The 24,487-nt window shown below is 40.4% G+C and overlaps 1 protein-coding gene across 4 annotated transcripts in view; it reads right to left on the bottom strand.

The window, feature by feature from the left end:
• Positions 1-24,487, bottom strand: part of EIF2B3 (eukaryotic translation initiation factor 2B subunit gamma) — a 121,870-nt gene that overhangs the window by 19,216 nt on the left and 78,167 nt on the right. For 3 of the 4 annotated variants that reach the window (XM_053896089.1, XM_053896094.1, XM_053896095.1), the window contains exons 6-10: positions 22,273-22,362; positions 7,915-8,042; positions 5,978-6,168; positions 3,397-3,474; positions 2,733-2,881 (exon numbers count right to left, since the gene is read on the bottom strand). In XM_053896089.1, the coding sequence (XP_053752064.1) occupies positions 2,733-2,881; positions 3,397-3,474; positions 5,978-6,168; positions 7,915-8,042; positions 22,273-22,362 (636 nt within the window). The remainder of the gene's footprint in view (positions 1-2,732; positions 2,882-3,396; positions 3,475-5,977; positions 6,169-7,914; positions 8,043-22,272; positions 22,363-24,487) is intronic. The other variant, XM_053896092.1, reaches the window with a different exon arrangement.

The raw sequence follows: 24,487 nt of genomic DNA, 5'->3' as shown, positions 1-24,487 counted from the left end.
TGGTATTTTATCATTTTCATCTTCCTAAGTTTTTTGTGGATTCCACTCTGGGCTAACTGCTCCCTTTATGCTTCATGCATAGTTGTCATTTTTGGATCTGCCTTCAGTATCATGCTATGTATTCTTTTTGCTTTTTCAGAGTTGTATCTTTTGTATCTTGTATCTTTGGTTTATTCTTCATTTGGTGGAACACATCTAGAAAAAACACACTTGGGGCACCTGGGTGGCTCAGTCAGTTAAGGGTCTGACTTCGGCTCAGGTCATGATCTCACGGTTCGTGAATTCAAGCAGCGCATTGGGCCCTCTGCTGTCAGCACAGCCTTCTTGGGATCCTCTGTCACCCTCTCTATCCCTCCCCCACTCACTCTCTCTCTCTCAAAAATAAATAAACATTAAAAAATTTTTCTAGGAAAAAAAAGAAAAATCACATTTAACATTTTGCTTGGGTGTAGAATTCTAGGTTGAAATTAGTTTTCCTTCAGAATTTTGAAGGCATTGTTCTATTTTCTTCTAGTTTCCAATGTTGCTACTGATAAGTCCAAAGCCATTCTGGTTCCTGATTGGTTATATAGCACCTATTACTTTCTCTTTGTAACTTTATAGCATGCTTTGTCTCCAGTGTTTTGAAAACTCAAAACGACGTAGATTTTTACCCATTGTGCTGGGCACTTGGTAGGCCTTTTCATTCTGTAAATTTACCTCTCTGTGGGGCATTTTCCTATATTATTTCTTAAATAATTTCCTCCTCTGATGTCTGAACTCTCTCTTTTTTTTTTTTTAGAGAATTCATATTCAGATGTTAAACACCCTGAACTGGTCCTCTCATTTCCTTATCGTTTCTCTTCTATGTTCTATCTCTTTATCTTTTTGCTCTACTTTCTGGGAAATGTCAATTTTATCTTCTAATTCTTTTATTGGGGTTTTCCTTTTGTTATCATAGTTTTAATTTCTTAGAGTTCTTTTTTTGTTCTTTGAAATGACAGGTTGTTTGAAAGTATTTTTCTCTCCCTGCAATCCCTGTTTCTTCTAAGTTGCTTTTTTGTAACTGTTTGATTTGTAGATCTTTCATGATAGGCTTTCTTTAGATCTCTGGTAATCTTTGGTTATCTCTTCATCTTTAGGGGAGGATTGTAAAAAAGCTGACTGGAAGCTCTAAGCACATGAACGGAATTTGTCATCCATAATTTTCACTGCAGGGTGATTTGACTGGACTGTTAGAAATCTCTGATGTAAATAAATTTAGTTTTTCTTCTTGGGGCTAGTCAGAATCTCCAGAGGAGATTCTTCCAAAACACCTGACCGATGCGTTAGGCCTGGTTGCCAGGGTTTGGGAGTCAAGTCCGGAAGTGGGCTTGGGGGAGAACAGATCTTAGTGGCCAATATCCCTATGGTCTCCAATTTTCCTGGTTTATTATGGTACTTCCTCCCTCAATCCTATTACTTCCATTAGTCCCTCTTCCTAAAGAGTAAAGGCTTAACCTTTAGCTATGTCCCTACATAGCTTCTCTCTCCAAAATGCTTTCCCCAACCTCTCACTGGCACCTATGAGAGGTATTTCAGCTTTCACTGAACTTGAGGTCTTCCCTTATCCTTCTCTCCTATTAGTTCCTGGACAGAGAAATCAACAGATGTCAGAGCTAGAATCAAGGCTTTAGAATCAGCTCTTTCAGGTTAATCCAGTCTTGTGGTTTTCAAAATTTGCTTTATACGTCTGCTTCACATCCCCTAGGAAGGACAAGTGCCCCTTCCCCACTGTATTACAAACACCTGTGATTTTATCAGTTATAAATATTGAGTTTCTGCATAATAATTATTTATTTAAAATGTCTCTTTTTTGAGAGTGCGTGCATGAGTGGGGGTGGGCAGAGAGAGAGAGAGAGAGAGAGAGAGAGAGAGAGAGAGAGAGAATGAGCATCCCAAGCAGACTCCTTGCTGTCAGCCCAGAGCCCAGTATGGGGTTCAATCTCACCAACCGTGAGATCATGACCTGGACCAAAATCAAGAGTTGGACACGTAACCGACTAAGCCACCCAGGTACTCCTGCATAAGATTTATTTTAACAAAAATTCCCTTTCTAAAAAGTCTGAAAGCCATTGCTTTGGTAATACCCCTCCTCTCTTCCACCACCTGTGTTTGCATTATATACAGGAAAAACCTGAGGACCATACAGAGGAAGAATCTTACTAAATATATCATTTCAAGTCTTCTTACTACAGTTCAGGCTGTTCATAAACCAAGATTTTAGAACACTTTAAAGTGTCTCAAAATGGGGGAAGATTCTCCATAACTTGTAACAAAGAAGCTCTCTTTTAAAAATGGTGCATGGCTTAAATGTCCACTCCTCCTAGTCCCCTGCCTTCTTCAGGGCTGCTCTGAGACACTGAGATAAGGGAAGATGACTATTACACATTGGTACAGTGTCATTCTAGTACTGCCAGAGGCTCACTACTGTGGCCATCCCATCAAGTAGCACATCAAAGCAAGGGAAGGCAGCCTCTCTCAGGACCACAATTGGAATAAGTATGAAAAAGTCGCCAGAAATGTTTTCAGAGACCATGTCTTTATTGAGCCAAAACCAATGACTCAAAGGGCCTAGGCACTATTCTTTCCTTTGCCTTTTCCCTCTTCTTCCCTTCCTCAAGCTGAGCCCTTTTCTAGGCTGCACTGGCCCCCAAAACCTCCCAGGGATACCAGGAGCCTTTTGCCTTAAGTGGGCACAAGTGGAAACATACCCTTCCTCCACAGTGACTGAGTTCATGAGAAGGCAATTGGTGATAGTCACTCTATCTCTTAGGACACAGGATGAACCAATGACTGAGTGCTTAATGGATGACTTCTCTCCAACTTGCGTATCTGGCCCAATGAGGCTGTCAACTCCAACCTGCAAAAGGCAAATATAAAACTTTGTCCATCCATCTCAACCAACTGCAAATCAACTCCTCAGATCCTTTGAGTTGGGGTCTAATGCAATCTTTCCCCAGAGACACCTCAGCCAAGGGGTAAGTATTTCTTAGGGCCACAAGGTCACATAATACCTCTGAGATCAACTCAAACAAACTTACACACAGGCATTTGTGTATATAAATGTGTTCTCTTGAAGAGAGTGCTCAAATCAGTGTAAGAAGAGGGACAGAGATGGAAGGCTCTTGTGTCTGAGTCCCGAGACCCATAATGGACCTTCCTTACAGAATTTGTATGGCTGAGGTCAGCACCTGTCCAGGTAGTCTTGAATGTCTGGGCTAGATGATGATATTTTAGAACCAGAACCCAGCTGGGGTTTTCCTGGGACTAATGAGTTTCAGGGCTTGAGAACCCCAATGCATCGTCTCAAGGACATACTTCATTCAGCACACACAGAGACTGCCCCATACCTGCCCTGCCCAAGCTAGCACTTACCAGGTGTTTGCTGACAATGTGGGCTGATGAATGAACCAGTGATTCTTCTGGACAGAGAACTGATAGCAATTTGGGCACCTTGAGGAAAGAGGTTTGGTTACTAAAGACAGACCAGAAAATACCTGAGAACATCTTAGGTAGAACTCAACAGCCAGTTAGAGATGTAGGGAGTTTTTAGCCACAGCTTTCCTGTTTGGGTGAGGCAGAGCAGGAGGCTGCTTCATTTCCCCTAGGACAAGGATTGTTTATGCAGCAAATTTCAGATGGTCTTATCCTTAGTTTCCTAGCTGAGAATCTCCTCCTTAAAAGTAATGGCATGTCCCTCAGCTGGGAGGTGCAAAGACAAGCCTTCAAGAAGCACTTGGGAGAGGCCTACTGAGAGCAAGGAGGATTCTGAGTCCTGACCATAGTCATCCCAGGTTCCTGCTCCCCTCCTAGACCAGTGTGGCCATGCATAAAGTGAGAGCTAATATTAGACAATTCCATAATCAGGATAGTTCCTGAGAAGGCATCTATGGCCTTCACCAGCCAAAATAAAATGTTGAAGGTGTTCACACTATTCTCTCTTCAATATGAGAAAACTGAGAAGGCTACAAATATGAATTTTAACTATGGACCTGTTAGGAACGTGCAAGTAGTGTGCCTATCTGTCATTCTCCGGCATGAGCAGAATGCTGGTCAGAGCACTATGTGTGGTGGCCACAGTGGCTGAAGGACACCTTGCCAGGACTGGCTACACCGGCAATGTGAAGGCTAATACCTCAGCCCCTATCCCTGGGATCTCCTTCTTCTATTATACTTCAACCAAGGCTGTTCAGACCTGTCTACTGCACAGCTCCTGTTGGTACTTCATAGGACACTTCCCTAGTCTCAGGCTATCCATGGACCTGCTTTCAGACTAGCTTGACAGAATCTAGTCATAGAACTGAAGAATGAGAACTAAAAGTCAAATTAAGGAAGGTTTCTAATAGCTCTGATTCTAAGTGGGGGCTGACTTTACTGAGGACTGCCCTGGGTAAACATGGGACTAGGTATGATTTCTCATAAACTCTCTGGCTTGGATTCTCCTGGATCTACAACCAATCCAGGGTGAAGCCAGTTTGAGGCCTGGGGCTGGGACTATACACATTATATAGTGTGGGTCCTGAAGATTCCTGAGCCAAGTTTTCTTTAGGGACTAAATTCTTTTTTTTTTTTTTTTTTTTTTTTTTAATTTTTAACATTTATTCATTTTTGAGAGTGAGAGAGACAGAGCATGAGTGGGGGAGGGGCAGAGAGAGAGGGAGACACAGAATCCAAAGCAGGCTCCAGGCTCTGAGCTGTCAGCACAGGGCCTCACGCGGGGCTTGAACTCACGGACTGCAAGATCATGACCAGAGCTGAAGTTGTACGCTCAACTGACTGAGCCACCCAGGCACCCCATAGGGACTAAATTCTAATCCCAATTTTCAACAATATCTTTTATCATCCTACTTGACACGCCCCCCTCCCCCCACCCCCAGCTTATACCTGCACTGATAGTTTTCACAGAGTTCTACCAGAAACTGCATCAACAGCTAATCTTTTCATCTTATCTCCGTTGTCCTTGAATGCCACCCCAGTATAGTTCCCTCAGTCATCTATCTTTTCCTCTTCTCATCTCAACCCTTTCCTTTTCATGGTCTCATCATCCCTCCCTCCTAAAACCTTCTTCCTGTACCTGTATACAACAAAGAGTCTCCCACCCCCCACCCCCATCTTCGGTCTCTTCATTGTTTCATTACTCCACCCCTTGCTTTAACCTTTTAAAGCAATGCTTCCTCTGCAACAGAAGCTGCTCATTCTCCATATATCACAAACTTCAGGGTTAAAAGGAGGAGTTAGTTCTCTAATGCTGTTTCCAGACACTTCCCTCTCATAGACATTCCTTCTCTGAGGCTCTACCATCTGACTACTCGATATTCTATTCTTTTACCTTCTTAGGAACGTCTCCTCTCTGTGCCTAAGTTTACTTCATCACAGTACTGATTACACCGTATTTATCTGCTTGTTTATGAAGTACTGCAGATATCCCATGCCTAGCAGAACAAAAGAAAACTTCTGAACCCAGAGGCCAAAGTTAGCCTTTCTGAGAATCTCAGCCCTTCTTTGGAACCAGAGGCTCTACCGCTATGGACTAGGCTCTCTGCTTCCCCTTTTGCTGTAACTGGGTACCCCAATGCTATCCCCTGACATGTCAGGTCTTGCTCAACCTCGGGAATGAGAGGGATTCTGAACAAGTCACTGGGACTAATGAAGAAGTGAGACACCCACGATTTCTATTCTTTTTTTTTTTTTTTTTTTAATTTTTTTTAATGTTTATTTATTTTTGAGAGAGAGAGAGAGAGAAAGAGAGAGTCAGAGTGGGAGCTGGGGAAGGATCAGAGAGAGGGAGACACAGAACCTGAAGCAGGCTCCAGGCTCTGAGCTGTCTGCACAGAGCCCGACATGGGGCTTGAACCCATGAACCATGAGATCATGACCTGAGCTGAAGTCGGGACACTTAACCAACTGAGCCACCCAGGCGCCCCCCATGATTTCTATTCTAAACCCATCCTCTTACCTGTCTGTTTGCTTCCATGTAGAGTCCCAGAGTGCTTACTCGAGAGCAGAGCCCCTCTTTCATGATGTGGACATAGCAGCGCACCTGTGATTTGGACAAGTCTTCCCACCTGTCTCCTCGACAGACATTCCAGCAGGCATCATAGGGAGCAAAGGTCAGTGTATTGTCTTCTTTTATAAAGCTGTAAATATCTTCAGAATAAACAGAGAAAATAGAGGCTCAAGTTATGTTTTCAAAGAGATACAACTCACATCTCTCTCCCTGGAACTCAGTCATGCAGCATGGACCCTGAAGTCCCACTACAACCTGAAAGACTAAGTGAAATTAAAAGAGGCAACATGCTTTCCTGAACATCTGAAAACCCTTAAAAAGGATTACAAAAATCCTTAAAAAGAGATCCTAAAATGGGAATGCAAGCTGGTGCAGCCACTCTGGAAAACAGTATGGAGGTTCCTCAAAAAACTAAAAATAGAACTACCCTATGACCCAGCAATTGCACTACTAGGCATTTATCCACGGGATACAGGTGTGCTGTTTCGAAGGGACACATGCACCCCCATGTTTATAGCAGCACTATCAACAATAGCCAAAGTATGGAAAAAGCCCAAATGTCTACTGATGGATGAATGGATAAAGAGAATGTGGTATATATCTACAATGGCGTATTACTCGGCAATCAAAAAGAATGAAATCTTGCCATTTGCAACTACGTGGATGGAACTGAAAGGTATTATGCTAAGTGAAATTAGTCAGTCAGAGAAAGATGAAAATCATATGACTTCACTCATAGGAGGACTTTAAGAGACAAAACAGATGAACATAAGGGAAGGGAAATGAGAATAATGTAAAAACAGGGAGGGGGACAAAGCAGAAGAGACTCATAAATATGGAGAACAAACTGAGGGTTACTGGCGGGGTTGTGGGAGGGGGGATGGGCTAAATGGGTAGGGGCACTAAGGAATCTACTCCTGAAATCATTGTTGCACTATATGCTAACTAATTTGGATGTAAATTAAAACAAAACAAAACAAAACAAAACAGGTCCTAAAAGCAAGTTTGACCAATAATCAAGTACTACTAGGGAAAATACAATAGAGGGCTCTTGTAAATCATGACATAACATAAGCAAGGGTCCAGGCTTTAGTGACCAGCCATATTGGCTTTGTGCTGCTAGCCTCTATTACCATATCTAGTAGTTGTGCTATGACAGAAATAGCACAAGACTTGGAACCTGAGTTATTTGGGCCCCAGTTTTTCAGCTCATAAAACAACCAAGTAAGATCTTTTATTTTATGATAAGAAAACTGGGGCTCATCTCAGGTCACAGAGCTAATAAGAGGGAGAGTCAGATTTCAAATACAGATTTCAAATCCAAGTCCTGATATCTTAACCATCGTGCTATATTGTCTCCATTTATTCATTTGATAAATTTGTTTTTGGAACTCTTACTATGAGCCCAGGACTGGCCAGGGACTAGGCAGGGATATGACAGCAAACAAGACAGACCTTGCCCCTACATCCTGGAAAGGAGACAGCCTGGTTGGCCTCTTGTTGAACTGTAATTGTATACTCCTTCATCTTTCTTTCTTTGACAGAAGAGACTGAGTTTAGTCAGGAGTAGGGCTGCCCAGAGCCTAGAGAACAGACGAACTAAGAAGTGGGGGGCAGAGTTTACTCAAAACAGTCTAGTGAGGAACATAGTCAAACCAGAGCTATGAACCAGAGAACGGACTTGAGGCATGATTAGCCTGTCCTGAAGAGCATAAGCGGCAGAGTCTGATTGAGCAAGCCTACCCAGACCTTAGGGTAGGGTGTCAGCTACCCTGTCTTCCCTGGTGGTTAGACAAGAAACTGTTGCCTTGAGACAGGCATCCTGCCCAGTTATTCTTTCCAAAGGTGCTGTACCCCTACCTTACCGCACCAACCCAAACACTGACCTAAGGATTTCAGCTCCTTTTTCTTTAGATCCTCTTCTTTTTCTTCTTGTCCTTGCTGTGAGGAAGCTGAGGAGAACTGTTTTCTTATTAGGTATGGAATCAGTTCACTCCGGATGGAAGTGATTGATCTAGGAAGAAAAAGGGGTCCAATATGAGAAATCTGACTGTCTGGATCCTATGGGATCAGAAACTCTGTGTATGCTAGTAAAAGCCAAATTCCTTCCTGTCATGCCACCAGGGGACTGACAGAGATCAAAAGTGACCTGGATTTGGTAGTTCTGGAGAAGCAGAAGATCTAAGTTCTCTATCAGCTTCAGGCTGGAGGGGGGGAGGGTAGTATTCTAAATCTAAGAATCCCTTCCCTGATTTACTCAGAAAATAGTCTTTTACAAAGTCCTATCTACCTGGTGTGTGTGCACATGTGTTTGTGTATGTGCATGTATTTTAACATAGGGCCTTGACTCTTAATTGGCAATAACCCTTGAGAAGGAAGAATGCTCTTGTCTTTTGAAAAAAGTTGTTTAAAAAACATTCAAAAACTTTCTCCATAAAGGCCTTGCATGTCTTCTGTTAATCCTAAATATCTTATATTTTTGGTTCATATTATAAACGGTGACTTTTAAACAGTTATTTTCTTCTTCTTGTTGGTTTTAGAAATTTGATTTATTCTGTATTTTAATCTTATAGCCAATTGCTTCACTAACAATCTAATTCTAATAATTTATCTGTAGATTCTGACAATCATACCAACTATGAGAACAATACTTTTTTTCTTCCTTTCTAATCTGTAGATCTTTCATTTATTTTTCATGGTCTTACTATATTAGCTAAAATCTCCAATACAATGCTGACTGGAAGCACTGATCGTAGTAATCTTTACTTGTTCTTGATTTTAAAGGAAATTCTAGTATTTTATCATGTAGACTGATGATTTTTTTTTCATTATCAAAGCTACCATTTATTGATTGTCTTCTGCATGTAGATGTTGGGTTTCATGCTTTATAGCCAACAGTCCACACATGTCATAGGTTTTCTGCACATACCTTTTATGTACATAGGTTAAGGAAGTTCTCTTTTATTTCTAACTAGCTAAAAGCTTTCATCAATGACTGGGAATTGAATTTTATTTAAAAAATTTGTTTTATGTCTATGGAGCTCAACATACTTTTTCCCTTTTAATCTGTTATGATGATGAGTTTTTAATTTTTCATTTTATTTTAGAAAGAGAGCATGTGAGCAGGGAAGACAGGCAGAGAGAGAATTTTTTTTTAAAGTTTACTTATTTATTTTGAGAAAACAGGGCTCCATCCCATGACCCTGGGATCATGACCTGAGATGAAATCAACAGTCGGCCACCCAACTGCCCAAGCGCCCCATCGTGATGAGTTTTTAAAAAAACCTTTCTAATATCAACAGGTGTATTATTCAAAGACTATATATATATGATTTCTGCTCTATACTCCCTTAGAGTAGAGGAATTACAGGTGATTCTTTCATTATTTGTGCAAATTATGAAATTTTACATTTTTAGGACATTCCTAAATTTCTTGCCTCTCATTTTTTTCTCAGCTTCTATGGTACTACTCTCCTGGTTGGATTCAGACTCTGCAAATTTAAAATTCACTCTAGGGGCGCCTGGGTGGCTTGGTTGGTTAAGCGTCCGACTTCGGCTCAGGTCATGATCTCATGGTCTGTGAGTTTGAGCCCCACGTCGGGCTTTGTGCTGACAGCTCAGAGCCTGGAGCCTGTTTCAGATTCTGTGTCTCCCTCTCTCTCTGCCTCTCCCCTGTTCATGCTCTGTCTCTCTCTGTCTCAAAAATAAATAAACGTTAAAAAAATTTTTTAAAAAATAAAAAATAAAAAAAAATAAAATTCACTTTAATGACTAGGTACTTCCCATGCAGATTTCATCTTCCCATCTACTTAACAGTAGGCTTCCTCAGGACACCTGGGTGGCTCAGCTGGTTGAGTGTCTGACTTCGGCTCAGGTCATGATCTCAGTTCGTGGGTTTAAGCCCCGCATCAGGCTCTGTGCTGACAGCTCAGAGCTTGGAGCCTGCTTCAGATTCTGTGTCTCCCCTCTCTCTGCCTCTCCCCTGCTCACCCTCTGTGTCTCTTTCTCTCAAAAATAAATAAACATTAAAAATTAAAAAAAAAAAAAGAGTAGGTTTCCTTATGACAGTTGTACTTATTCACCAATGGCTATCAAGGAATTCCTCCAACAAAGTTAACTTCAATTTACTTTCATGTAATCAGATCAGTCGAGGACAGCACTTAAGGAAAATCAGATCACAGATCAATGTGTAGAACTTTCAGAACGCCAAAAAAATTCCAGCACTATTTTTATACATTTTTATAAGCAGTAAGCAATCTTGGCCAAGAGCTTTGAAGCTCTCCTTTATTTGGCCTTCCTGGGTCGCAGGAGACATGGTGATTCCTAGAGGGTACTGAGACAGAATGTTGGGTCTAAATGACCAGTAATCTGGAACAGGGAAGAAGGGACCTGATCCTTAGTACAATAAGTATGCTTTTGATTTATACTTAGCAAAGGAATTAAAAGCACAGAAGGGTAAGAGACCAGGACATGATTTTTAGTTTTCTCTCTCATGCTGTAAACTTGCCAGAATTTGAAATCACTAATTTATTTAGGATTTAACAAGCATCTATTAATATGCCATTTACTGCGCTAGGCCTTGGAAATATACTGTTTCTGACTTCAAAGAATTCATAATCCAGTGGACAGCAGCCTGATCATGGATTTAAAAGGAACAGTGTAGAGGGAGATGAGGTTGATCAGGTAGGCAAGGACGCCAAATCATGGAAGCCTTTTGTGGCAGTCTCTAGTCTGGACTGAGAAGCTACTGGTGATTTTTAAGCAAGAAAGTGACATAATCAGTTTTATTTCTTAGTAAGATAATTCTGGTAGCAGTGGAAATAGGCCTGATATAAGGAGACCGAAGAGAGGGAGACTCTGAAAGATGAAAATGTGGTTTTAATGTATAAGCAGCCCAATAAACTGCTGCTGCATACTTCACGCCCTTCCCCCACTCCCATTCAAAGAAGCTCTGCAGGCTGACATGGGACCACACAGATGGAGTACAGATAGGAAGGCAAGACAGAGGCAGAGGCAGAGGAGGGTAAGCAAAATTATGAACCCTGGAGCTACACAGTTCATGGTTTTTGTCATTTTTAAAGGATCAAGTCAGACATCTTTGAAAAATTCTGTGTAAGCTGGAAGCTCTTGTATTGAATTTCAATGTGATTTTTCTCCTGATCCTTTGATGGAGATTAAAAATTTCCATATGAATACAAAGAATGAAACAACACTTACTCTTAGCTCTTTTTCTCCCTCTTTAATGCACCAAACCAGTGTGGGTAGCAAATGTTCCTTGGCCCCCTCTGGTGGAAAACAAGTCAGTTCCCTTTGAAGAAATGACAAAGCATGGACAGCTGGGGGATTTCAGAGCCATGATATTTACATTATGGGCCAAACAGAACCGTCATGGCAAGAAGCAAGTAAACAAGCCTTGGCACACAGCCCCTTAGGGCAGAGCCCTTTACGGAGATCAGACAGTGATTTAAAGAGAGGACATGAAGCAGTCCTGCCGGGTCCCACCTGCCTCTGCTGGCGCTCAGCATCAGGTCAATCCCCATAATGCAGTTAGCTCAGCAGCATTACAGAGGACAAAATTACTCTTCCTGCTTCCTACTCAAAGTAGAGGCAGCTCAATGCTATGCCAAGAACTGGGATAGGCCACTGTGAACCTTTGTGAACATCCTGCCCTTGGGGCTGAAGATAAGCGGCTGGATCTACTGCCCTGGGCATGGGCAACCTCACATTTCCCATTCCCTCTTATACACAGCCTTCCTAGAAGGACGCCTCATCTCATGAATTATAAGCTTCCAAGAAATAAGAAATCACAAAGGAGAACAACAGATTCTGACTAGCTATAAGCAAACAACTCTACCAAATTAAGAAGACAAAAAATAGTTGCTACAAATAGGACAAAAGATTAATATCCTTAACAGATAGATAGAAGGGTTCAAAAATACTTTTAAAGAGATAAAAATTAAAACAAGATGCAATTTCTCTCTGAATCAAATCAGCAGATTTAAAATAATTCTCATTACTGATAAGGGTGCTTTGAGACAGTTACTTTCATACAAGGGGAGTCAGAGTATAAACTGGTAAAATATTTTCTGAAAAGTGGCAATACATAGAAAAAGTATTGAAGATAATGAGGGAGTGTGGAGCAAGCTGAGGGCAAAGTACAGGCTAACAGCACCCAGGTGGGATATATGTGATACTCCTTGGACACTCCTGGCTACCCAAGAACAAAGGAAAGGGGTTTAAGTGCTTACCATGGCGATATGGGAAACTACGGCACATGAAAAATTAAATTCCCTTACTCCCTATAGCCCACTGACAAGTCCTTGAAACCGGCAGAGTGACCTCCCTCTAGGAGCTCAGCTGCCTCAATGATGACACTTTGCTAGGGGCAAAAGAGAATCTTGGCTTAGCGTTATCCTGACCCCCCAGGAACCTTTGAGTCTACCTTAACATATAAAAATTCCTTTGGAAACTTCCTTTATCTCAGCTGCCCCAAGATATATGCTGGCAATCATACTCCAAACTTATGGCCCCGTGATATACATCTGAAGGGTATCATGAGGTTCTACCAAATGGTAATAAATGGCATTTTCCTAACAACACCTAATTTCTCAAGGTCCTGGAAACCTTGCTTCCAAAATACCTTAGAGACTCACTCTATCCCTAACCCCCTCCCAACCTGAGGGTATATACTCAGTTACCTGTCACGACCCCAGTGCATTTCCTGCCACGGGTCCTGTCCTTTCATAAAATCACCTTTTTGCACCAAAGACATCTTCAAGAATTCTTTCTTGGCTATTGGCTCCAGACCAACCCACCATCACCCCCAAAACTTCATTCATATTATTTCACCCTGTAGTTCTATGTCTATAAATCTATCCAAGGAAAACACATTATGCTCAATAAATATTTGCTGAATAAATGAATAATAATCTAATATCATATAGGCAAAACTGTAAGAATGTTTTAATGAAAGGAAAATGCTCATGAATAATACTGAATAAAGAAAAAACAAGATATTTTTACAGCATGATTTCAAGTATGTATATGTATATATAAAAATAAACAAAATAATGGAAAGAAATACACTAAAATGTTGTCAGTTATTACACAGTAGAATTATGGGTAATATTTTCTTTTTATATTTTTTGAATTTTCCAAATTCCACAGTCATAGGCCATTCCTTATGTCTTCTTCCCTTACTTTCTGTGCTATCACTCTCTTGATCTGTTCCTATTTCTCTCGGTTTCTCCTAAAATATTTGGTGTTTCTCGGTATTTTTCTTTTTGCCCTCTGATTGTTCTCATGCTATTCGTCTCCCTGAGGCAGATTATCGCTTACTGGCTTCTTTGCTGCTCATTCCCAAATGTGAACCCATAGCCAAGACCTCCCTCCTTTACTTTAGTCCCACATTTCCAGCTGTCTGATAGACCATGCCATTTAGATGACCCACAGATAACTTAAACTCAATGTCTACAACTGCACCCATCATCATCCCAAACCTCCCTCACCAACACTGCTTATCTTGCTCAGTGACATGAAGCTTCATTTAGCCACCCAAGCTAGAGGTCTAGTAATTACCAGACTTTTCCTTCTTCCTTCTTCACATAACCATTCACCAAACATTGCTGATTTTTATGCCCTAAATCTCTTTCAATAACTGTCAACTCCTCTCCATCTCTACTGCCACCACCTAGCCTAAGCCACTGTTATTCACTTGGATTCCTTCAATGCTTTTAATTGGTCTTACTCCCTCCGGTCTTACCTTTTGAACTCTGTCCTTCATATTGTAGACAGAATACTCTCTCTAAAATATAATCTGATCATGTCTCTTCTTCCTTCTATCCACCCCTGGATACTGTGGTTTTTACTAAAGTACAGATCTGATCTTATCTCCTTAGGGTGTGGTCAGTTTGTGAAAATTTATTGAGCCTTAAGATTGCTCTCAAATCTCTCTTCTTGGAAGCCTTTCATAACACTTGTAGGCTTCTATACTCTCACAGCAAAGACAATTATATAACGTTTTTTAATCCATATCATTAAAAATTTTTTTTAAGTTTTTTTTGAGAGAAAGAGTGCGTGCAAGTGGGGAGCAAGGGGGCAGAGAGAGAGAATCCCAAGCAGGCTCCGCACTGTCAGCACAGTGCCCAATGTGGGGCTCAAACTCACGAACCGTGAGATCATGACCTGAGCTGAGATCAAGAGTCAGATGCTTAACCAACTGAGCCACCCAGGCGCCCCAAATCCCTATCACTTTGGAGTGTTATGCTAAGAAATTAATATATATCATCTCAAATTCTTACAGCAATTCTCATGGTAGGTACTATTGTCCTTATTTTTATAAGTGAGATAATCAGGGCTTAGAAAGACTAAGATCTTTTTTAAAGTTAATACAGCTTTTATAGTTGGCAGAGCCGAAACTTACTCCATATCTATCCCAAAGCCCATGACTCTTTCCACTATACTATATTAACTAGTACTGTTTCCTGCAACCATAGTACTTTCCACAGGATTTATAATTTTTTGTTTATTGTCTTTACAAATAGTAAGTGCTAAATAAATATTTATTTGAATAAATATTTCTGAATGAATGTGTAAACAACTGAGTGTCAACCCCCTAGGCTAGAGAGCTGGGAATAATTTCTTCTTCTAATTTTTGGATATAGAAAGTAGAGCTTTCCTGATTTGGAATTGTAATAAACTCTAAATATGTTTCTCTATTACTAATATTACTACCAGTAAAAATCCAACATTTGAGGGGCACCTGAGTGGCTCAGTTGGTTAAGTGTCCAACTTTGGCTCAGGTCATGATCTCACAGTTCATGGGCTCCACATTGGGCTCTGTGCTGACAGCTTGGAGCCTGGAGCCTGCTTTGGATTCAGTGTCTCCCTCTCTCTCCCCCTCCCCTACTCACACTCTCTCAAAAATGAATAAATGTTAAAAAAAAAAATTAAAAAATCCAACATTTGAAAAAATACATAATTATTAGTTCTGGTGAAGTCTGATATTTTTAGCATTTTTGCCTTGATTTCTGATTGGGTCCTCCTTGTGGCTACAAGCTTCCAGGGAAGGCCTAAAAATGATGTCCATGGAAAAGGGAAATATTTAGCTACTTTTGCATTTTGTTTTTGTAAGCAAATCAAAAGAGACTTAAAATCCTCTAAGCGTCTTCCACCTCAAGTCAGTCCTTCAAAATATTAATGAGGAAAGAGGTAGAAGAGGAAACGTACTTTTATAGGGCCGGGAACTCAAGTTTGCAGAGCAGAATTTTTTTTTTTTTATATTTTTATTTATTTTTGAGAGAGAGAGCAAGGGAGGGGCTCTCTGATGCAGGGCTCGAACACCTGAACTGTGAGACCATGAACTGAGCTAAGTCAGATGCTTAACCGACGGAGCCACTGAGGCAGCTAAGTCAGATGCTTAACCGACGGAGCCACTGAGGCACCCTTGCAGGGCAGAATATTAAGGGCTTGGGTTTTCTTGCCTCTTTTCTCATCTCTTGCAGAGGAGCTATAATTGGGAAGGTAAGGTGATTGCGAAGTTAACCCATGCTTTCTTCTCAGTCTTCTTTTTCTTTTTGCCTTCAAAGTAAATAGATATATATGGAATAGTAAACAGGACATTATTTTGGATTAAAAGGTACTGATTTTAGTTAAAGCTAGGCACTTGGTATACATACAGTATTCTGTGATACCCTTTTCCTCTTTTTTTTTTTTTAATGTTGATTTATTTTTGAGAAAGAGAGAGAGAGAGCGAGTGCTCAGAGGAGGGGCAGAGAGAGAGGAAGAGAATCCAAAGCAGGCTCCAAGTTTTCAGAGCAGAGGCCGACGTGGGGTTCAAACACACAAACTGAGATCATGACCTGAGCCACCCAGGTGCCACTACCCTTTTCCTTTTTAACAAAAATACTGAAAACTTCTATGAGAGTAAATTTTCAATGTTGGTGCTATGGCTTGAGAAAGAAAAACATGTTCACATCCTACAGGCTGGAAAGACTGTTTAGGCTTATGTCAATCCAATAAAAACTCAAAGAATATATTTGGGTATTTATTAAATGTTTGAGTTCAAAAAAAAACTTATGGTAAGGAGCACCTGGGTGGCTCAGTCGGTTAAGCATCTGACTCTTGATTTTTGCTCAGGTCATGATCTGAAAATAAACAGATATTTAAAAAATAAAAATAATTATGGTAAGTCTAACTCACTGTTTCAAAATTTAAAAACAACTTTTTGGGGGCACCTGGGTGGCTCAGTAGGTTAAGCCTCTGACTCCTGATTTCGGCTCAGGTCATAATCTCATGGTCATGAGATTGAGCTCTGTGTTGAGGGCTCCACTCAGCGTGAAGCCTGCTTGGGATTCTCTCTCTCCTCCTCTCTCTCTTTCAAAAACAAAAGAAAACAAAAAAACATTAAAAAAATTCCAGACTTGAAGGTATATTACAAAGCTATAGTCATCAAGACAGTATGGTATTGGCACAAAAAGAGACACATAGATCAATGGAACAGAAGAGAAAACCCAGAAATAGACCCACAACTGTACGGTCAACTAATCTTTGACAAAGCAGGGAAAAATATCCAATGGGAAAGGATAGTCCCTTCAATAAATGGTGTTGGGAAAACTGGACAGCAACATGCAGATGAAACCTGACCACTTTCTTATATTATGCACCAAAATAAACTGAAAATGGATGAAAGACCTAAATGTGAGACAGGAAAACATCAAAATCTTTGAGTACACAGGCAGCAACCTCTTTGACTTAGCCATAGTGAATTCTTACTAAACACATAGGTAGAGGCAAGGGAAACTAAAACAAAAATAACTATTGGGACTTTATCAAGATAAAAAGCTTCTGCACAGTGAAGGAAACAATCAACAAAACTAAAAGGCAGCCTACAGAATGGGAGAAGAAATTTGTAAATGACATACCTGATAAAGGGTTAGTATCTAAAATCTATAAAGAACTTATTAAACTCAACACCCCAAACACAAGTAATCCAGTTAAGAAATAGGCAGAAGACATGAATACATTTTTCCGAAGAAGACATCCAGAGGGCTAACAGACTCATGAAAAGATGCTCAACATCACTCATCATCAGGGAAATACAAATCAAAATCACGATGGGATACCACCTCACACCTGTCAGAATGGCTAAAATTAACAACACAGGAAATAGCAGCTGTTGGTGAGGATGTGGAGAAATGGGAGCCCTCTTGCACTGTTGGTGGGAATGCAAACTGATTGTAGCCACTGTGGAAAACAGTGTGGAGGTTCCTCAAAAAGTTAATAACAGAACTACCCTATGACCCAGCAACTGCACTATTAGATATTTACCCAAAGAATACAAAAATACAGATTCAAAGGGATAACTGCACCCTGATGTTTATAGCAGCATTATCAACAGTAGCCAAACTATGGAAAGAGCCCAGATGTCCACGGACTGATGAATGGATAAAGATGTGGTATATATACACAATGGAATGTTACTCAGCCATCAAAAAGAATTAAATCTTGCCATTTGCAATGATATGGATGGAGCCAGAGTGTATTATGCTAACTGAAATAAGTCAGAGAAAGATAAATACCGTGTGATTTCATTCATAGGTGGAATTTAAGAAACAAAAACATAGGGGAAGGGAAAAAGAGAGACAGAGAGGGAAGCAAACCGTAAGAGACTCTTAACAATAGAGAACAGAGTTGACAGAAGGAGGTGAGCAGGGGAGGGGCTAAATGGGTGATGGGTATTAAAGAGGGCACTTGTTGTGATTAGCACCGGGTGTTGTATGTAAGTGATGAGTCACTGGGTTCTATTCCTGAGTTCAATATTACACTGTATGTTAACTGACTGGAATTTAAATAAAAATTGAGAAGAAAAAAATAGATAGCATAAGGACCATGTAATAGCATAAAAAAGGTAAATAAAATGTAGAATGTAAAGTATAAAAAAATTTTTTTTGAGTTCTTACTGTGCACCAACTATTGCTCTCAGCTCTTTACAAGTATTTTTCACAACAATCATAAACGTCAAGTATTATTATTCCCAATTTTTAGATGAGAAAAGTAAGGTTCAGAAAGGTAAACACGTATCAAGATCACACAGCTCAGTTACTAAACTTCTCTTGTCAAAGAGAGTGCAGGTTTTCTTTTCTCCCCAGTTTACCTTATAGCTTTTCTACTTGGTCAGCTATAGAAATCCTCATCTCTGCTTCCACTACTGAAAAATCACATTACTTCTGCTGATGATGTGAGATGTGAGCTATCATCACATCTCTTCATCCCATTTACCAAGCATATACTGAATGTGTTAGCAATCCCGGTAGGTTCTAATCTCAAAAGAATTTGGATTGAAGACATTAACATGTAAACAGCTAAAAAAACCACAACTGAACAAAAAACACAGGGCAGAATATGCTGACTTTCATAGGTGAAAGACAGAAGATTGCCAAAGTGTCCTTTCTGAAAGTTGTGTCTACCTGGTTTACTTCTATCCTCCCATCCCTAAAGGAGTCATCATTTCATAACCAGATAATTATAAACGCCTCTTAATTACCTTGAAGGAGCCTCTTTCCCATCCAGCATGGTCTGTTCCCCTGCCAGGTTGTACTGCTGCTCCTTCCAAAAGGGACTATTCTGTTTGAAGATTTGTAACTCCCTGCTAAACTTTCTTTCTTTTTTTTTTTAAATTTAATTTTTAAAAATTTACATCCAAATGAGTTAGCATATAGTGCAACAATGATTTCAGGAGTAGATTCTTTAGTGCCCCTTACCCATTTAGCCCATCCCCCTTCTTACAACCCCTCAGTTTCTTCTCCATATTTATGAGTCTCTTCTGCTTTGTCCCCCTCCCTGTTTTTATATTATTTTTGTTTCCCTCCCTTATGTTCAACTGTTTTATCTCTTAAAGTCCTCATATGAGTGAAGTCATATGATTTTCGTCTTTCTCTGACTAATTTCACTTAGCATAATGCCCTCCAGTTCCATCCACGTAGTTGCAAATGGCAAGATTTCATTCTTTTTGATTGCTGAATAATACTCCATTGTATGTATATATGTGTGTGTGTGTATATATATATATGTATATATATATATATACACACACACACATATATACACACACATACCACTTTTCTTTATCCATTCATCCATTGATGGACATTTGGGCTCTTTCCATACTTTGGCTATTGTTGATAGTGCTGCTATAAACATGGGGGTGCATGTGTCCCCTCGAAACAGCATACCTGTATCCCGTGGATAAATGCCTAGTAGTGCAATTGCTGGGTCGTAGGGTAGTTTTATTTTTAGTTTTTTGAGGAACCTCCATACTGTTTTCCAGAGTGGCTGCACCAGCTTGCATTCCCAACTCCCTGCTAAGCTTTCAAAGCCTTGTACATGCTGCTTCCACCAACCTATTCAACCCCATCTCCCACACCTTTGAGATAAGGCCTCCACTATTCCAGCCAGGAATAAAGAATCTCTCTTGAGTACCATTCTAATTTGTCCTGTGTGCCTTTATACTTTTCCTAATATATTGAAATATATCACTTTTCAGTATAATGCTTTTAATCCCAACGAATCTGACAGGTGAAGGGTAGATGATGGGGATAAAGAGATAAGGGTGTTTTAACAGATCTTGAGATGGGGTGGCAGTTTGAGCTGAGACTGTATCATGCTCTATTGGAACGGGCTCTGGGAAAGTCCCATTTGGCAGAGCTTCTGGCCAGGAGCCACAGAATCACCAAATTAAGGCTTGTCCTCAGGGCACATACCACTGGAGTACACTTGCCAGGTGTGGGAACAGCTAACTGGTGGCCAGATGAATTACAAAGGAGCTACTGCAGCTAGGGTGAAGCTAACTTTGGTGTAAAACTGTCTGCATATCCAGACATCAAAAGCTAAAATCCCATTTGGTAGTATTAAGGAGCACTGTTTGTTGTTGTTGTTGTTGTTGTTGTTGTTATTGTTTTAAGGTGTGATAATGGTATTGAGGTATTTGTTTAAAAGATAAAGACTTTATATTTTACATATACATGTTCAGATATTTATAGATAATAACAATTCAAATAATTACAGATGAAATTACAAAATCATAATGACCTGCTTTAAAATAATCTGGCATGCCAGTGGAGAGATGGGTGGCAACATATATAAAACAACATTGGCCATGAATTGATAATTGTTGAAGCTGTGTGATGGACACATGGGATTTCATTACATTATTTTCTCTACTTCTGCATTCCTGTGAAGTTTTCCATAGTAAATATTTAAAAAAGAAATCATAATTTCTACTACTAGTGCATCCTCTTTCAACATATCAAGGCCAGGGCCTACTTCAAGACAGGGCCTCATTTTCACTTGAGAATAAAAAACAAGCCCTTAGGGGCGCCTGGGTGGCTCAGTCAGTTAAGCTTCTGACTCTGGCTCAAGTCATGATCTCACGGTTTGTGGATTCGAGCCACACGTCAGGCTCTGTGTTGACAGCTGAGCCTGGAACCTGCTTTGAATTCTGTGTTTCCCTCTCTCTCTGCCCCTCCCCTGCTTGTGCTCTGTCTCTCAAAAATAAATAAAGGTTAAAAAATTAAAGAAACAAAAAACCAAAAAAACAACCAAGCCCTTAAAGGCCAAGAGTTAACTTCATTTTTGGAATATATATAGCCCGGACTGGTGACTGGAAAACAGGTCCTGAATCAATAATCAATGACTAATTTTGGCAGCATGTCCCTTGTTATTTAATATTTTTATTTTTATTTATTTTTAAAGTTTTATTTATTTATTTTGAGAACGAGAGAAAGAGAGAGCGCATGTGAGCGTCAGCATGTGCAGGGGAGGGACAGAGAGAGGGAGAGAGAGAATCCCAACCAGGGTCCACATTGTCATTGCGGAGTCCGATGTGGGACTCAAACCCATGAACTGTGAGATCATGATCTAAGCTGAAACCAAGGGCCAGACACTTAACTGACTGAGCCACTCAGGTGCCCCAACTCTCTTTGCTATTTAAAAAGCAAAGCTCTGCAATCTACTGTGGAGCTTAGGCTGTAAATTTCCTGAGGGCAGGGCCTATGTCTGCTTATTTACCATTGGTCCCGCAGTTGATCTAATACAATGCCTGCCTCATAACAGGTGCTTAATAAATATTTGTTGATTGAATGATCAAACACAATAATAAATTAGAGGGGAGCAAGGCAACAGTGTCCTAAGGTGGGGAAATAGAGAAACGACAATCCCTGACAAAGTTTTCTAGGAATCCAAATGATTTCTTTTATCATTGGTTCTAAATGGGTATTCCTGTAGAGGTTTACCAGGTGTTGTGGGGGTAAGGGTTAGGAAGCAAGAAATATACTGGGCACGGAGGAACAATTCCCCTTCCCCTTAATATTCCTGTATATATCCAAGTCTATCAGCCAAAAGCACGCTAGTGTTTAAACTCAGGTTCTCAGACTTTCTTCCTCAGCTGGTCTGAGGGAACTTGGTGCTGTGGTACTAGCCCACTTGCTTTCCAGTCCACCAGTGCTATTCAAGGCAGAAACTTATCCTGCAGCCATCAAGGGAGACCAGGTGCTCCTCTCCTCCTCTTAAATCTTTTCCTACCTGTTCCTCTGAGGACTCTAAGTGCATTTACTATAAAAAATCTTTGAGATCAACCTCAGAGGAACTTTTTCCCTGGAAACCTAAGTCCTGTGATCTGCCAGATATAGTCCGTGGAGAGTATTTAAGGCCCATAGTTCTATACTCAAAGCAAAATCAGAAAAAGTACCAAATTTGGTTTTTCTGCATTCATAAACATTCACCCAGTGAGATGGACTTTTCCAAAATTGGAGGGAAACTTGTTTTTTTCTCCACTCTTCTTGGCTAAGTCTCTGAAACTTTGCTAAGAGGGCCCATCTGTAGGATAATTGCCTAGGGGAAGGATACCTGCTTGGAGACAAATAGCACTAGAGCTAGGGAGCTCAATCTTGCAGAAGGAAGAAGAACCCAGAACTATGCAGAAAGAGGCACCATATGTTATGATTAGTTTTACAAAAATATTCTGTTGGCTTAGTGTAACACTGGCCCCCCAAATATAAGCAGGGACTCTGTGATACAGACAAAAATAACAGTATGCTAATAACACAATTTTATTTTTAAAACAAAGGCGAGAATCAACTATTATTTATATAAACAAGTTATCTAACATTATCAGGGTTTAAAACTGTTAACTAAGAATCAAGGTAGTTTACACACTATGAGTTTGACTCTACCTCCCTCTTTCTTACTTATTTTCCATTAGGAAGTCCACAACGTATTTCTTCAAGCAGTAGAGATGGGCATCCACAAGGCCTGTGTGGAAATGTATTCTAGGGTGCCTGCAAAAACAATAAGAGAGAAAGGGTTCACAATCAAGTAACGTGGTTCTATCCTATTATTAGGTAGTAGGCATTAAAAAGTTTATAAGCATGGGGCACCTGGGTGGCTCAGTCTGTTGAGCATCCGACTTCAGCTCAGGTCATGATCTCACGGTCCGTGAGTTTGAGCCCTGCGTTGGGCTCTATGCTGACAGCTCAGAGCCTGGAGCCTGCTTCGGATTCTGTGTCTCCCTCTCTCTCTGACCCTCCGCCGTTCATGCTCTGTCTCTCTCTGTCTCAAAAATAAATAAACATTTAAAAAAAAAAATTTAAAGGGGCACCTGGGTGGCTCAGTCGGTTAAGTGTCCGACTTTGGCTTAGGTCATAATCTCAGTTTGTGGGTTCAAGCCCCGCGTCAGGCTCTGTGCTGACAGCTCGGAGCCTGGAGCCTGCTTCGGATTCTGTGTCTCCCTCCCTCTCTGCCCCACCCCTGCTCACACTCTATCTCTCTCTCTCAAAAATAAGTAAATGTAAAAAAGAAAAAAAAATTTAAAAAGTTTATAAGGGTCAGAGCCATGCTGCTCACACCCTACTCTGGCCAACATGGTGAATACTAGCTCTACTCCTACCATAGAAAAGGTCTTCTCTTTATAGAAACTCTATCTCACACTTTATGAGGCCTTTAGGTGAACTATCAAATCACTGACAAGTCACCTTCTTCTATCACAAATTCCAACTCACAATTCTTATGATTAACATTTTCTTGCTTTTACTCCAACTGCCCCACTTTCTGCAGGCCATATTTCAGCCATGCTTTCTTCATGATCTGGTATGTATTATTCCATTTCCACAGAAAATGAAGTAAAATTCTGTGAATACTCCCTAATTCCCTACTTTTATGTATTCATCAGGACTTTCCCCAGATATACTTCCTCCAGGAAACCTTCACTGACAACTCAAGTTCCTGCTCCCACAGCACTTGGTGCCCATCTCTATCAGTTAAGTTATCATCCAGTAAGGTAACAGCTTCCTTACTTGGCTCTCTCTCCCAACAGACTGGAAGTTCCCTGAGGGCAGAGATTTATTTTTATACCTTTACCATTTAGCATTGTACCTCACACAGTGTATTTAATAAACAGCTGTTGAATAAACAAATGAATAAATTAGGTCAGATTAAGGTATTTGTTTAGTTGCTGTCTATTTTAGTTTGACGTTTTGGTTTGAGCCTTAAGAAATGCCATGCTTATAATGTCTAAGGTCATTTTATTTAGTAACAACAGACAGCTGAAAGACAGGAAGGAAGAAGCAGGGTAGAAAAACTGAGATTCCAATCACAGATACCTGATTATTACCTTTCTTCTACGCTGTGTTACTGTGCTTTGACTGGTTTATACTTAAAAAAAAAAAATTTTTTTTTTTTTTTTACATTTATTTATTTTTGAGAGAGAGAGACAGGGCACAAGTGGGGAGGGGCAGAGAGAGAAGGAGACAGAATCTGAAGCAGGCTCCAGGCTCTGAGCTGTCAGCACAGAGCCTGATGCAGGGCTTGAACTCACACTGTGAGATCGTGACCTGAGCCACAGTTGGACACTCAACCGACTGAGTCACCTATGTGCCCCAGCTGGCTTATACTTTTAAGGAAAGTTATTCTCACGGGATCTAGATACTCTAGAAGCAATTTATCAAATAAGTTAAGGTGCACCACCCCGGGCTTCCACTCTTTTGGGAGACTGGGAGAAGCGGTAACAAAATGCTTCTAAAAGAGCAACAGAAGTTGTCAGACTTAGGACCCCACACTCATAACCTGCCTCCCCATCCCCACAAGCCAATTAATGTATACAATGAGGTTGAAGAAAGTAGAAGGTACTTTCCAATTTGAGATTGAGTTCTAAGAAATTCCTGAGGAAATAGAATTTTACAAATGCGAATGTGGTTATCTTGTGGTACCAGGGTTTCATTTGAAGTCCACACCCTGGTAACTCTTTCCCTTGATCTAACCAATCTGGAAAGTTGCACTCTCCTGTTTAGTCCCTTGGTTTACAAATTCCTTGAATCATTTAATACACTCTATCTATATTATTTAATCCTCATAATCACCTCATGAGGTAGATATATTACTCTCATTTTTATAGCTGAGGTCAACTTG

This window comes from Panthera pardus, unplaced genomic scaffold, assembly GCF_024362965.1.
Source record: "Panthera pardus isolate Hobbes unplaced genomic scaffold, ASM2436296v1 HiC_scaffold_11, whole genome shotgun sequence".
NCBI lineage: Eukaryota > Metazoa > Chordata > Mammalia > Carnivora > Felidae > Panthera > Panthera pardus.
The sequence above is the reverse complement of the archived record's forward strand: the minus strand, read 5'-3'. Positions and strand labels throughout refer to the sequence as shown.